General features: G+C 46.2%; 1 protein-coding gene across 1 annotated transcript; it reads left to right on the forward strand.

Annotated features, from left to right (window-relative positions):
* Positions 1 to 5612: 5612 nt before the first annotated feature.
* LOC147610674 (uncharacterized) lies at positions 5613 to 8805 on the forward strand. The gene is made up of 8 exons (XM_086786602.1): positions 5613 to 5762; positions 5823 to 6278; positions 6330 to 6466; positions 6608 to 7325; positions 7881 to 8211; positions 8314 to 8418; positions 8527 to 8606; positions 8728 to 8805. The coding sequence occupies exons 1-8, from the start codon at positions 5613 to 5615 to the stop codon at positions 8803 to 8805; spliced, it is 2055 nt and encodes a 684-aa protein (XP_086642728.1).
* Positions 8806 to 15971: the final 7166 nt, after the last annotated feature.

Raw genomic sequence — 15971 nt, forward strand, 5'->3', positions numbered from 1 at the left:
GGTCAGTGTGGACAACAGGCTAGACACTATAAGACCCAAAAATGGGGAAGGCATCCCCATTCTCCTCTATGGCTGGGTGGTGAACTAAGGTCGTCGCCCTCCTTGCGCGCTCGGAGTAGTGCCGGGGTCATGACGGATTGTAGCATTATTTTAGAGTATCTAATCATGCGGATGGGACCTACGACGATGAAGATACGGTGTGTGTAAGTATATGGTTCAAATATGAAATTTATGCATAATTTTGATAAACTACGACCTGAATTGGACCATACCCGTCAAACGAAGTGTCCAAACTCACTTTTGTTTAATGGGGAAGTCTAATTAGGTTGTGTAGATCAAAATTGACTATCTACATGCCATACAACGCCGTTGTTGGAGGTTGGATGGTACCCAAATCGCTCGTAGGAATACTTGGGACTGTTTTTTGTACATAAAAGAGAGTGAAGATTCGCTCTTGCGCACAAACGAGCATCACCGTTCATGTAGCAACGATTGGGGTGCATAGTCCTAGTCCTTAGCTACACGAGGTGATGATCAGGGGCTAATTTGATGCTCGAAGCAAGCGGGAGCGCTCCGTCTAGGCATGTAGGCATCCGTTTCTGATGCTTTTCTCCAAATGTCTAGATCCGCTCTTGCGCATAAATGAGCGTCACCATTCAAGTAGCATTAATTAGGGTGCATAGTCCTAGTCCTAAGCTATGCAAGGTGATGATCAGGACCTAATTTGACGCACGAAGCAAGCGGGAGCACTCCGTCTACGTATGTAGACGTTCGCATCCGACACTTTTTTCAAAAAAGCGAATGAAAATCCACTTCTACGCGCTCAAACAAAATCCAATGGGGATAAAACTTTATAGACTCATGAAATAGAGTAAGTAGATATTGGCTGAACCATCTCACCCTATTCCGGCGTGATTCGGGTTTGATCGGAGTCCGGGACGTCCATTTTTGGCTCCCGGGACGCCTTTGTCGGCGCCCGAGTAGACCGCATAGGAACAGGTGATTCGGAAATCCAATAAGGTCAAGGATTGGTAGGAGTGATGTAGGATATGAGGTGAATACGCCTACAAAATAGCTCGGCGATCTGACCCCATACGGTCAAGTTATGCGTCCGCTTGCGTGTACGCACGAACTTGCTAAAAATTATGAATTGCGCGTGCATGATGGTGATTTTTTGAATTTTTTTGATGGATTAGGAATCTTCTTGTCAAACCGAACGCATTGATACCCAACACGCCCGTTTCACACTCAAGGTCACCCACCCGTGTCCGGCCGTCCATTTGGACGCACGCCTTCGCCCCAAAAAATTTGAAAATAAAAATAATCATGGTGATCTGCTCTTTATTTTTCTCTTTTTAATTTTTTATTTTGGCACCGTTAAGCGCCGAAAAATCCACTCCAAGCGCCACTCGTAGCGCCGGGTATGCGTCCCGGGCGCTTCGCTGCCCGCTTGCAGTGCTTTTCTTGCCGCTGACACTTGCCCCGCGCCTTCTCCTCACGAGGGAACGCGCGTGTATTTTCTCCCTAATTTTTTTGTTCTATTTTCTATTTTTTTCTATTGTTATTTGTATTATTTATTTATTTATTATTTATTTGTATTATTTATTTATTTATTATTTATTATTTTTTTAATTCTCCACACTCTCAGTTCTGACATCGCACCTTGGTGTTGGATCCGCGCACACACACACCCGGTTCTGGCTCCACCACATCATCGGCTCTGCCATGTCATCGGCGCCGGTGTTGGATCTGCGCACACACACGCACCCAGTTCTGGCTCTGCCACATCACCGGCTCTGCCGCGTCATCGGCACCGCACCCGCTCTCTCACACACACCCAGTTCCGGCTCGCGGCACCCCGGTTTCGGATCCACACACACACACACACACACACACACACACACACACACACCTGGGTCCGCCGCCGCCACGTGCACATACCCACACGCATGCACTCCTCCTCTTCTTTCACATTTTACTTTATTCTTTAACCTCTTTTTAAATTTCTAAGTTTTTATTTTTATTTTTATTTCTATTTCTATTTTTATTTTTATTTCTATTTCTATTTTTATTTTTATTATTTATTATTTATTCCCATTTTTATTTCTATTTCTAATTTCTAATTTCTTTCTCTATTTTTAATTTTATTTTCTATTTTTATTTTCTATTGCTATTTTTATTTTTAATTCTCCTTTTTTATTTTTTATTTTCTTTTATCTTTTTTTTTTCATCTATTTATTTTTCTCTCTTCCCCCCCTCGATTTTCTCTCTCTAGCGCACCCATTTACTCTCTCTCTCTCTCCCTCTCCGCGGGCCCTCACCCCCCACATACACATGTACGTGCACCCCCATTCTCTCTCTAGAATTGCCTCTTTTCACTCTCTCACTAATCATACATACTCTCCTCTCTCTCGGTCACACACACACACACACACACACACACATCTTACTCCTTTCTATCTCTCTCTACCCTCTCCCTCACTCCCCCATTTTTTTCTCCCGTACCCGCTTACTCTCTCTTTCTCTCTCTAGAACTGCCCTAGACCCGGCTCCCCCTCCTCTCTTTATCCGCCCCGCACCCGCTACCCCTATACTCCACTTTCTCTCTCTATCTGCACCCGCTCACCCTCTCTCTTTCTCTCTCTAGACCTGCCCTAGACCCCACTTTTCCTCGCACTTTCTCTCTCTGCGGGCCCTCACCCCCCGCATACCCACGCCCCTCACCCCTTCTCTCTCTACGCTCTCCTTTTCTCGCTTTCTCTCTCCTCTCCCCCAAGATCCCTCATGCCTTCTCTCTCTACGCTCTCCTTTTCTCGCTTTCTCTCTCCTCTCTCCTTCCTCTCTTTACACGCCCCGCACACGCTACCCCTACGCTCCACTTTCTCTCTCTACCCGCACCCACTCACACTCTCTCTTTCTCTCTCTAGACATGCCCTAGACCCCACTTCCCCTCACACTTTCTCTCTCCGCAGGCCCCTCACCCCCCACATACCCACGCCCCTCACCTCTCTCTCTCTACGCTCTCCTTTTCTCGCTTTTTCTCTCCTCTCCCACAAGATCCCTCTCTTTCTCTCTACCCGCCCCGTACCCGCTTTCCCTCTCACCTTCTCTCTCTACCCGCACCCGCACCCACTCACTCTCTCTCTCCTTTTTTCCTTCTCCACGGGCCCTCACCTCCCCACGTATGCACCCGCATCCCTTACTCTCTCTCTAGAACTACCCCCTCACTCTCTCTCTAACCCCTGAGAACTCCCTCCCACTCTCTCTCTCTCTCTCTCTCTCTCTCCCCCTCTACCCGCCCCGCACTGGCTCCCCTTACACTCCCTTCACCACCCGAGAACCCCCTTCTCTCTCTCCTATCTACCCCCATCTCCCCTCTCTCTCTCTCTCTCTCTCTCTCTCTCTCTCTCTAACTCTCTCTCCACCCTAGAACCCCCTCCCACTCTCTCTCTCTCTCTCTCTCTCTCTCTCTCTCTCTCTAATCTCTCTCTACTCTCCTCCCACTAGACTCCCTCTCCTCCCCCTCTCTCTTCTCCCTCACACCCCTTCACCCACTCCCTCTTTCTCTCTCCCCTCTCCCTCTCTCTCACGCGACCCCCCCTAACCCTCTCTCTCCCCTCTCCCCCCCTCTCACTAGACTCCCTCCTCTCCTCCCCTTCTCTCTCTATTCCCCCCTCCCCTCCTCTCTACCTCTCCCTACCCTCCCCTCACACCCTCCCTCTAACCCCTTCTCTCTCCCCTTGTTGAGATATCAAGCTCTACACGTGGTTCTCCTGGCTGATTCCCCATGCCAGTGATACTACAGCTGGACTTCACCAACGGGTCTACCTACCGAGAGTGATGGCACACTTATCTTGCCAGCTCACTCACTAGCGGTTTTACATTGACCGTTGTACATACACTCTATTTATGTTGTACTCTCTTTATGTTGAGTAGACCTTGCTTATCACTTTGTAGTGGTGAAGAAGAAGAATTTCAGCCTCCTTCCTTGTGTACTCTTGTGTGTGTGTGTGTGTGTGCTTGCAAGAGCTCTAGCTCTCTCCTTGTCTTTCTCTTTACATGGTATCAGAGCCTGGTGTGGCTAAGGAGCTGTGAGCAGCAAGCAAGAGAAGCGGCGGAAGCGGTCTAGGGTTTCCCCTTTGTGCCCTACTACACCTTGGCGGTGGTCACCCGGGAGGTGCCGGCAGAAAGCTCAGATTGAGGAGCTGTCTTCACAGGTCTGTGCAGCTTGGAGTGGTGCGCAGTACTTTGTACTACGCGCGTGCGGCCGAAACTGTGTTTCGGGTTCATCTCGGCCTCCGTTTTTGAGATACAGTGCGTTTGCGTGCTCTCGGGTGAGTTTTCGGGTTTCTACAGGTCTCTGATTTTTGGAGTGCAGACACCAGATTTGTGCATACAGACAGTGCAGACACTGCATAAGAGTGTTGCAGGTGTTGTTTGGTACATGTATGCATATTGTGGTGATTGGCAGTGACATACTGCGTGTTTTGGGCACCGCTGCAGACAAATAGTCTATTTGTGCAGGTTTCTGATTTTGTGCAGAAATGGCAAACAATGATGGTCTTAACAATATTGTCAGTGAGAAGTTGGATAAGAACAACTTCCATGCTTGGAAGTTCAGAATGACCAACTTCTTGATGGGAAAAGGCTATTGGGAGTACATAGAAGGTGACCAGGAAGATGCACCAGAGTTACCTGAAGAGAATGCCAGTGCTGTGCAGGTAAAGGCATTCAAAGAATGGAATCAAGGAGCAAGGAAGGTGATGTATTGGCTGTCTGTTAGCATACATGACAGCATGATTGGGCATATACAGGATGCCACTTCACCCAAACAGGCATGGGACAGGTTGGTATCTTATGATACCACAAATACAAAGGCAAGGAAGTTGCAATTGAAAAATGACTTGAATACAGTCAAGAAGGAGAGCCTGTCTATCAACGATTATACCCTGAAGATAAAGAGCATCTGTGAATCTCTCGCCTCTATTGGAGTTACAGTTGAAGATGACGACAAGGTAGAGGTATGCTTGCGAGGTTTGACGCCTGCATACAAGCAGTTCAAGACCTCTATTCAGACTCGAGAAAATATTCCCACGTTTTCAGACTTGATCCCCTTGTTGGTTATTGAAGAGAAGAATCTTGGTGAAGATGCATCGTCTTCACAGGGCAGAAACAGTTCTGAGCAGGCCTTCTACTCAAACAGAGGAAGAGGTAGAGGGCGTGGTGCAGGCCAAGGACGTGGCCGTGGCCGCAACAACCAGAATCAAAACCAGCAGAATCAGCAGCAGTCAAATGACGAGCAGGGATCAAACACGCGTGGACGAGGATAGTCCAGAGACAGGGGGAGAGGTCGCAGAAATTTTCAAAGAAACAATGCTGAAAATGATAACAGAGAATGTTGGGGTTGTGGTGGAACAGGTCACTTTGAACGTGACTGTCCATCAAGAAATCAGGGTGGTAGAAGGCAGCAAAACAACTATGCGTCTACCAGCAGAAATACAAATGATTCAGAGAGGCTGTTTGTGATGCAGCACATGTTGAATACTATGTCTGCAAATGTATCAAATAGCTGTGAGAATGTATGGTATGTGGATTCAGGTGCTTCGAATCACATGACCAGCCATGGTGAATGGTTCAAAGAGTTGCAGGCCTTGCAAAATCCTGGCTATGTAGAGACTGGGGATGATACTGCACATCCTATTGCACATACAGGGAATGTGCCATTGTCATTACAGGATGGCAATGTGAAGTACTTGGCTGATGTACTTCATGTCCCCAACATAACAAAGAACTTGGTTTCTGTTGGGCAAATGGTTGAGCAGGGTTTGCAGGTACGATTTAATGCAGATGGACTCTATGTAGAAGAGTACAAGAAGAATGGAAAGCTGGTTGCGCAGGGAAAGAAAGTGGGCAGAATGTTTACTCTTGATGTAAATGTGCCCGAGATGAATGCTGCTATGTTTGCACAAGGTTCAGGTGTTGTTGCAGATGTTGAAATCTGGCATAAAAGGATTGGACATGTAAATGTGCAAAGGCTAAAAACAATGCAAAGCAAAGAACTTGTGACAGGTTTGCCAATGTTCAAAGTTGCTGATATGCAAAAAATTTGTGAAGCATGCCAACTTGGAAAGCAGGCAAAAGGTGCGTTTCCGCATGATAAACATGTAAGCAGTAATGTGCTCGAAGTGGTACATTTGGATGTATGGGGTCCAGCGAAGACTGCGTCTATGGGTGGATGCAGGTTTCATGTCACTTTCATTGATGACCATACTCGCAAGGTATGGGTGTATTTCATGAAGGAGAAAAGTGAGGTGTTTACTCACTTTCAGAATTTCAAAGCTATGGTTGAAAAGCAGATAGGAAAGTATGTGCAGTGCCTGAGGTCAGATGGAGGGGGAGAATACTTCTCCAATGAGTTTAGCAGTTTTTTGAAAAAGCATGGAATTCAGAGGCAGTTTTCATGCAGGTATACTCCGCAGCAAAATGGTGTTGCTGAGCGAAAGAACAGGCACATTGCAGAAGTTGCAAGAGCACTCATGGCTGAAAAAAACATGCCTCATTGTTATTGGGCTGAAGCTGTGTCTACAGCTGTATATATTTTGTACAGGACCCCTACTGCTGCAGTGCATGATGTGACACCTAAGGAGAAGTTTTCTAGTAGGAAACCTGATGTGTCACATTTAAAAGTGTTTAGATGCATTGCTTATGTGCATGTGTCGGATGAGCTGCGAACCAAGCTTGATCCAAAGGCTGAAAAATGTGTTTTCATTGGGTACTCTCTTGAGCAAAAAGGGTACAAATGTTACAACCCTGTCACGCGTCAAGTGAGGGTGAGCAGGGATGTTGTTTTTGATGAGATGGCAAGTTGGTATGCTGAAGTGAAACAGGTTATTGGGGCTGATGTAAAAGAGAATGTGGTGACAGAAAATGCAGGTCCATCTTCACAGGTTTTGAGTGGACCGCAAGGGTCACCTAGCTCAAGTGCTGTTGATAAGCCTTGGAGTGGCAGGTTGCGTGAAAGGGAGAGCCCTGCTAGCTCATCAAATGTATCAAGAAAGGGAAAAGAAAAGGTTGAGGATGCCCCAGGGTTGCCAAATTTGAGTGCAGGTTATGATGATGTAGATGGTCACTCAAGTGGTTCTGAGCATAGCCTTGATGAGGAGTTTGGGATACCCTCTTTGAGGACACCAAGTGTAAAGAAGGCTATGGAAGGCATGCATGAAAGGTTGAGAAGGTCTACAAGGGAGAAAAAACCTGTGCAACGGCTTATGTATGATAGCTATGTGGCTCGCCATTGCGCATATATGGCAAAGATTGTGCAGGATGTAGAACCCACATGCTTTGATGAGGCTGTTGGAGAAGCCAAATGGGAGAAAGCCATGGATGAAGAGATGGCTGCACTTGATGCAAATGAGACATGGGATTTGGTCCCTTTGTCAAAAGACATGAATGTGATTGGCTGCAAGTGGGTTTACAAAGTGTAGCACAATGCAGATGGCAGCATAAGCAGGTACAAGGCTAGATTGGTAGCCAAAGGTTATGCGCAAACTTATGGCATTGATTATGAGGAGACTTTCAGCCCCGTAGCTAAGATGGCTACCGTTCGTGCTATTATAGCAGTGGCTGTGTCAAAAGGATGGATGTTGCATCAAATGGATGTAAAGAATGCCTTCTTGCATGGTGACTTGCAGGAAGAAGTGTATATGGAGCAGCCACAGGGATATGAGGATGTGAGGCATCCCATGTATGTATGTAAGCTTAAGAAAGCTTTGTATGGGCTGAAGCAAGCGCCTAGAGCATGGCATGCAAGAATTGTAGCATGCTTAGTCTCCATTGGTTTTCATATGGCTGATGCGGATCACTCGTTGTATGTGCGCAAGAATGAGAATGGAATTGTCATCATATGCATTTATGTGGATGACTTGATTGTTGGAGGTGATAATGTGGCTAAGATAGAGCATGTAAAGACTCTCTTGAAGCAGGAGTTTGACATGAAGGATTTGGGAGAGCTGCGGTACTTCTTGGGCATTGAGATAGTACGCACGAAAGAAGGCATATGGCTGTCACAGAGGCAATATGCATTGGATATGCTATCCAAATGTGGTATGGCTGATTGTAAGCCTATTTCTATGCCTTTAGATCAGAATTTGAAGTTGAGGGCTGATGAGGGTCAAGTGCTTGAGGATGTTACCATGTATCGAAAGATTGTGGGTAGCTTGATCTACTTGACTATCTCGCGGCCGGATTTGAGTTACACGGTTGGCTTGGAGAGTCAGTTTATGCAGCTTCCAAGGAAGCCACACTTGGATGCAGTGAGGCGCACATTGCGTTATGTGAGTGCTACTTTGGATTATGCACTCTTTTATGAGGCTGGCAGTGAGTTGCAGCTTTATGGGTACACAGATGCAGATTGGGCTGGTAGTGTGAGTGATCGACGATCTACCAGCGGCTTCATGTTCTCACTTGGGAGTGCTGCTATCACTTGGAGCAGCAAAAAGTAGCCCACGGTTGCTTTATCGAGTACAGAGGCAGAGTACAGGGGTGCTGCGGTGGCGGCATGTGAGGTAGCATGGTTGGAGATGCTACTTGGTGATTTGGGGATACAGGTACAGGCACCGGTTGTCATTTATTGTGACAACGCACGGAACCCAGTGTTCCATGCGAGGACGAAGCACATTGAGGTGCACTACCATTTTGTCAGGGAGAGGGTCTTGGCTGGTGACATAGACCTCACTTATGACAGATGAGCAGGTTGCAGACATCTTCACGAAGGCCCTTGGAGCAGAGAAGCTGCGGCAATTTTGAGCGATGCTTGGAGTACGGGAGATGGCATTGAGCTTGAGGGGGAGTGTTGAGATATCAAGCTCTACACGTGGTTCTCCTGGCTGATTCCCCACGCCAGTGATACTATAGCTGTGGACTTCACCGACGGGTCTACCTACTGAGAGTGATGGCACTCTTATCTTGCCAACTCACTCACTAGCGGTTTTACATTGACCGTTGTACATACACTCTATTTATGTTGTACTCTCTTTATGTTGAGTAGACCTTGCTTATCACTTTGTAGTGGTGAAGAAGAAGAAGAAGATTTCAGCCTCCTTCCTTGTGTACTCTTGTGAGAGTGTGTGTGTGTGCTTGCAAGAGCTCTAGCTCTCTCCTTGTCTTTCTCTTTACACCCCTCTCCTCTAACCCCCTCTCCCCTCTCTCACACAAACCCCTCCTAACCCTCTCTCGGATCTCCCCTCTCTCTCCTCCCTCACACTCCCCTCTCACACCCCCTCCTCCCGTGTGAGCCTTCTCTCCCACGCTCCCCCCTCCCCAGTGTGAACCTCCCCCCTCTCACACCCCCTCCTCCCCAGTGTGAACCTCCCCCCCCCACCCCCCCAACTGACACGTGGCAGGCCCGCCCCCCGCCAGCTCACCCATCTTCTGCCACCTCACCTCCGGTCCGCCTAGTCAGCGTGCGCCCCTACCACGTCACCGCGATCCGCTAGCTCAGCGTGCCCCCCGTCACGTCACCCCGTGCCCAGTCAACAGATCCGGCCGCCACATGTCAGGAGCCCTCGCCTTGTCAGCAGATCCCACCACCACGTGTTAGGAGCCCATGCCCAATCAGCTGATACACCACCGCCACATGTTGAATTCTGCCACGTCAACAACGACCTCTCTCCTCTTTCTCTCTTTCCTCCTTCTCTTTCTTCTCCTTTTCTTCTTCTATTCTCTCTCCCCGTCCGTCAAAGCTTTTGGTTAAAGCTTTTAGTTAAAGCTTTCAATATAAGCTTTAAAATAAGCTTTTGGTTAAAGCTTTTAGTTAAAGCTTTCAATATAAGCTTCTAAAATAAGCTTTTAGTTAAGCTTTTAATAAAGCTTTCAAGCAAGCTTTTTTCTAAAGCTTTAAAAAGAGAGACCCTCCCCCACTCTTCCGCACACTCTCTCGCACCCCCACGCCGCAGACCCCCTTCGGAGCAAAGAGCGGACACCCGCCCCCACACCCGAGAGCCGACACCCGCCCCCCCTCTCGGCCGAAACACACGTACCCGCAAGGACACCTGCTCGGAATCCGCAAGCGCACACACAAGGTACGTCCCCCCCCCCAAAACCCCCTTCTTTTTTCTCTCATTTTCACGCACATGCATGCACTTAAGGGCATGCACACACGCACATTTAATTAATTAATTAATTAATTTTAATCACAAAAAAATTAAAATAATAATAAACCAAAAAAAAGGGCGTACGTTGTCCACACGCATATGCCTACACATGCACACGCGCACATACACATCCGCGCACACACACACACACACCCGCATGCATTAAAAGCAAGCACCCTCGCACACACACATGGATCCCCGCCCCCCCCCTACATGCATAAATAAATGAGGCACATACACGCAGTTTGGAGGCCGTAGGCATACCTAGGCCTGTGTAAGCATACCCGGGCATTACTACCCTCCGGCTACACTGTCCACGAGAACAAAAAGTGCACACGTGCACCCCCGCACACACTTGGAGCTTAAAAAAGTAACAAAAAAGGGTAAATTTTCCGTAACCGCGTGAACCCGTCCAAATAGTGTCGGATTGAAACAAATTTCACACACCTATCCGGCCTACCTATGAGCATACCGGCAAGCCATCACTTGGCTAAAAATCAAAATTTAGAGGGCATTCACGTGCTGTGCAGTGAATTTTGATAAAAATTGCTTGTTCCCGTGGGAACCCGACCAAACGGGATCGGAATTGAACCAAATTTAAAACGAGAGTTCATTACACTGAACTCCATAGGCTGAACTAAGAATTTACCAATTCACACGTAAAAGAGTCCTTTTAGCATAGAGGCTAACAACCATGACCAAACGAACTCGGTTTTGGACCAAAGCTAAAACGAGGCATCCTTGGGCTGCTTTGCACAAGCAAAACCAAGCTTAGTTCAATCCGAGCAATTTAGACTACATTCACGTGCAAAACAAGCTTCTAGACACGAGGCCTCTAACAGACGGCCCGATGAGCCCGAAATGAGCCCAAATTAATTGAGCCCCTTCGCCATATATAGTTCTACATAGTGATAACACTCTTTACTAAATCAAGTCAAGTGAGGTCACGTTCACATGCGAAACTGATATTTCATCAGTAAGACCCAAACGACCGACCAAACCGACTCGGTTGCAAACCAAACTTCTTAGGAAGAGTTATCACATTGTCTTCGACGAGTAGAACAAGATTTGACTAATTCCGAGGCTTTAAGGTCAGGTTCACGCACAAAATTGGTTTTCTGATTATAAGGCCTAATTGATTGTCTTAACAAGACAGGAACCCACCAAGATTGGATGTGTTAGTGAGCCTTGGCTAATTCAACATATCTAGATTACTTTGCATCCAATCGGCTATCATTAGCTTGGGTTCACGTGCTGAAAGGTGTATTTGACAAGAAAAGAGATTTACTCGCAAGAATCAAGTCGTACCGGGCTAGCCCTCTCAGTAATTCAAGGCCTAGACTCTTGAACCTTATCAATTACCGACTAGGCCCTGAGTCGGATCCTAATTGACATTCAAAGGCTATGTTTGCATGCTAGACAAATTTTTGACCGGTTTTGTGTAAAAGAGGCCCCTCCATTGTTAAGTGGTGTGTATGTATATATGTGTATGTATATACTGTTATTACTTTTTTGTACACATTCCCACATGCGCACCTAGTTAAGCACTTGTCCAATATCCTAAAAGATGGCAGTACACACATTTAATCCTCTGTGGATGCAGGCAAGCATTCTGATCTTGCAGTTGGACGCACGACAACATCAACCGTTGAATCAAGGTGTGCATAGCCCCCTTTGCAATTTGCTTTTGTTTTTCTCTTTCATGTTCATTCGTAAAAAAAGCAAATATCCCAAAAACATATATAGAAAAACCTTGTCAAAAAACCAAAAAACATCAAAAAAACCCTGCAAAACATATAAAAGCATCCATAAAAACTCAAAAGAAAACAAAAACCAGCAATGGGATTGGGATAGAACTTATCTCTCATGTGTAGGGTTAAGTGTAAAAAACACCAGCAGTGTTTGTGTGAGTGTAGACCTCTACACTTTCAACATATCTACCCATCTATCCCTTCTCACCCACCTAATCAAACTCAAAGTGTTCTATCAGCAATTGAACAAAAGCAAATCCACGCCCGTTGGTGTTGGGATTCATACGTATAGTGTGTCGATACTCCCTTCGGTGAATATTGTGGTAAGCTCTTGTTAATCACAGCTCACAAGAGTTATCGAGAGAGGCCAACCACTGCTCTGGATCTAAACATCCCCCTAGACACTCTGCTATCCCCTCAGTCGTCAAGACAAGATCCCTAGCACATGGAACATTGAACAAAACGTAGAAAATCTGACACTTTAAGGTATTTGTGATCACACCCAAAAAGGACACCTGAAACGTGAACCCCAAGAAAACATGCAAAAAGGGAAAAAAATTGAGACTTATGTGTAGGGTTTGTTGTAACAAGCATCAACAGTGTTTGTGTGAGTGCAGACCCCTTCACCTTCAACGTCACTCCACACTTTATCATGTACCCAAAATCTCTCATAGCGTCTTGATATCCATTGAACAAAGGTAAATCCATGCACACTGGTGTTGGGATTCCTATGTGTATGTAGGTTATAGACGCCGAGGGAGAATTGTGTGTCAGATAGCCCGTAGAAACCCTTTCCAACAACCGTAACGGTCTTAGATGCACCTAATCCTATCCCGCCTCCCCCAGCCCAAGGCCAAGAAGAAGAAGGTCAGTAAGAAACCCTCATATCCTAATTCCAATCTTGTGTGTAGTGAATTTTGCGAGGAACACGGGCAGTGTAAGTGTGAGTGCAACCCACTTCACGCACAAGGCCCACCTCTTCTAGTCTCAATAGGATTCACTAGCTGTATTTTCAACCTTGCAACTACCATAGATAGAAGCCAAATCTGTTCTAATTGGAGTTGGAGCTCGTGCACCCTATATTGCTTACAAACCAGTTGCTTGCATTATAGAAAACTGTCTAGAAAATACTCCCATTTTGTCCTGTGCAACCACCCCTACCCAAGAAAACCCCTCTCTTGGAAAACACACGAGCTGAATCCAATCCATGATTGTAGTTAGAGGCCTATGAACTTGAGATCCGTACGTATCATTCAACCGCCTGAAGAAAGTGGTTCAAACGATCCGCGATCCCTTCCTAGCCTTGGCACAGGCCCCTCTGTAGAGTCTCGCTCTAGTGCAATTACCAGCCTTTGCCGAATCTTTAGCAAATCTTCATTTTCTAGTGACACTATGAGTGCTTACGAAGAAGGAAATGACCCGAGAGTCGAGGCTTCTAGCAATAGTGCAAGTGTGTTGGATAGGTTCTCTAATTTCATCGGCCTAGGCAACACAAATACCAATGCCCCTACCGATCCTCCCACCGAGGAAGAGGTCAGTTCATACTTCGCTAACGAGGGATTCCACACATTGAAGTTGGCATACCACACCCGATGCTGACAATGAAGAAATAGAGCTCGCCCTCAATGGCATGACTCATGAGGAATTACAACAAATTGAGAGAACTCTCCAATTAGCTCGCCAACTTGAAACAGAGGCCACTTTGCGAGGTCAACAACGATTGATCGAGCGTTAGGTCAAAGCTAAAAGAGTTGCCGACAAGGGAAAAGCTAAAATGGAGAATGAACCATCCATAGATTCAAGAATCTTTCACACTGTGAACTGGGAATATGCAGTCAAAACACAAACTCTGCATAACAAAGCCACAAAGCACACCTACCCAGTGTCATGGGATGAGTTGAGAGCTCATATTGTAGCCGCCACTACATACCCCGAATTCAAGAAGATGCTAGGTGACTGCATAAATCAAATTATCATGGAAGAACGCTTTAAGTTGGGAGTGTCCATTCCAAGTGAGGGTTCCATCTATTATGTTCAGACGAATGAGTCTCGTGGGTCAACCTTGAAAGAAATGGAGACCCCCTTGAAGAGCCGAGATGATCCCTCCATGATTGTCTCACGTGCTTACAATGGTGAACCCTCCATGATCGCCTCAACTTTTGCTATAGTCCATGCAGCTGAGGAACCCCTCCCAATGAGCTACGCACCATATGAATGTATGGGAACACAACCATTACCGATAAGTGCCATTCTAAGCACTAGCAAATTCACCCCGTTATCGGCGAGTGCCATTCCATGTAGCTGCGGAACCCCTCCCAATGAGCTACGCACCATATGAATGTATGGGAACACAACCATTACCGGCAAGTGACATTCCAAGCACTAGCAAATTCACCCCGTTACCTCCTACACAGCCTATCATGACGATGCCGCCAATTGGACCCACCTATACATCACCTCAAGCCCACAGACTTGTTCTACTTGTGTTAAATGAGCCCCATATGGTCCTAAATTCCCCTTGGTGATTTTTGAAGTCACTTGGGGTCCATTCTGGCCACTTTCTGTGTCTGTTTCTGTGCATTTTGGCTATTATTGACACCTGCATGTTCACCATCTCATGAACCAATAGCTAGGATACCTCCTCTTGATGTCCCTGATGAGCTGGTATGGTCACTTCTTACTGCTTTTGGTCAGAAGGCTTACTTGATGAAAAGCGCACTTTTCATCATCTACTAGCCTGGAGAGTTTTTGGTGACTGTAGCTTTTCTAGCATGTTAGGTGATGTTAGTAGACACCCCTTTTGGCCTCATACCCTTGATGGTGATTTTAGTCCATCCCTTAGGTGCAAAATGACCATTTGTCTTTGTGTGAACAGTGTCCATGTGCTACTTTTTGCCACCCCACTCATGCACTTTCAAGTTTCAAGTATGAAATGTGATGATCCAACCATGAGTGACATGTGTGTAAGGTCAAATGTGGGAATTCAGTGCTGGTTCCCCCTAATCATGAAAAGCGCGCTTTTCATGCAGGCAGCCAAAATTAGGGTTTCAGGGTTTTGAGGTCTAGGGCTTGTTCTGCTTGCATTTGGTCACCTTTTGGTCATGTTAGTTATTTGGTTTGTGCTCCCATGTGGCTAGATCAAGCAATTTTAGCTCTAGGTCAAATTTTACCGTTTTACCCTCGTGCGCCCCGTATGTGATGTGTGCGCGTGATATGCATGAATCAAGGTGTTCATTAGTGAGTCTAGATGCCTTACCTCTCATGGCGTCAGCTGTGTGTGAGCAGGGTGGGCGTGCGGTCGCGAGGAAGCTCCGGTCGCTCTAGGTCACAAATGCTCTTTTCTCTCTCTCACAAGCTAAAAAGTGAATAATGACTTGAGCTAAGTGCTCTCGCGTATATACCCCCCGCCTCGGCCAACTAATGCATGTGATTTTATTACCCAGTTAGTCCCCAAATGCATGTTAGATACTTCCTGCTTCAGACTGTTCGTCATTTGGAGTCCCGGAGCCCCTGTTAGCTTATTATTGCGCCGGCGCACACGTGGCCCATAAGTGAAAAATTTGACCTTCACCGATTGCGCTCATATTTGTCCCACTTGTCCATCTTGATGTGTAGATCAGGCGTTTACAACCGCAATCACTTTCTGAACCTGTTTATTAATTATTTTTATTTTCTGAATGAAAATTAGAGAAAAATAGAGAAAAATAAGAAAAAATAGCAAAAAATAACAAAAGCCCACCCAAAAATATCATTAACTACCTTGTTACCCAGGTCAACAAATTTAGCAGAGCGGTGTCTAGTTTTGACTCTTTCAGGCATCCATTAGAGCCGAAAACTGACTTATTTGCTACGAAATACTAATAATTCGCCTACTGTATATACATATATACAACTCACACCTAGGGGTTATCATTTGGCAGTATCCCCTATCGTTCTGGACTTGTTTGGGCAGACTCTTAACAGAGTTTTGCAAAAAAAATAACGCAATCAAACTTAAAACTAAGCCAGAATACGTTACTACAATAGATAAAAACATTGCCCAAACGACCCTGTTCTCAAAGAGCATGTT

The sequence above is a fragment of the Cibotium barometz genome, chromosome 49 (assembly GCF_041138505.1).
Source record: "Cibotium barometz isolate CiBa-2024 chromosome 49, ASM4113850v1, whole genome shotgun sequence".
NCBI lineage: Eukaryota > Viridiplantae > Streptophyta > Polypodiopsida > Cyatheales > Cibotiaceae > Cibotium > Cibotium barometz.

What these genes read in the sequence shown, in the direction of transcription:
- LOC147610674 (XM_086786602.1), top strand. Translation starts at nt 5,613, where the DNA reads ATGACCAGCCATGGTGAATGGTTCAAAGAGTTGCAGGCCTTGCAAAAT. An exon ending in TGGCAAAGATTGTGCAGGAT is followed by an intron (nt 7,326 to 7,880) that starts GTAGAACCCACA and finishes TATGTGCGCAAG; the next exon opens with AATGAGAATGGAATTGTCAT. An exon ending in CACAGATGCAGATTGGGCTG is followed by an intron (nt 8,419 to 8,526) that starts GTAGTGTGAGTG and finishes TATCGAGTACAG; the next exon opens with AGGCAGAGTACAGGGGTGCT.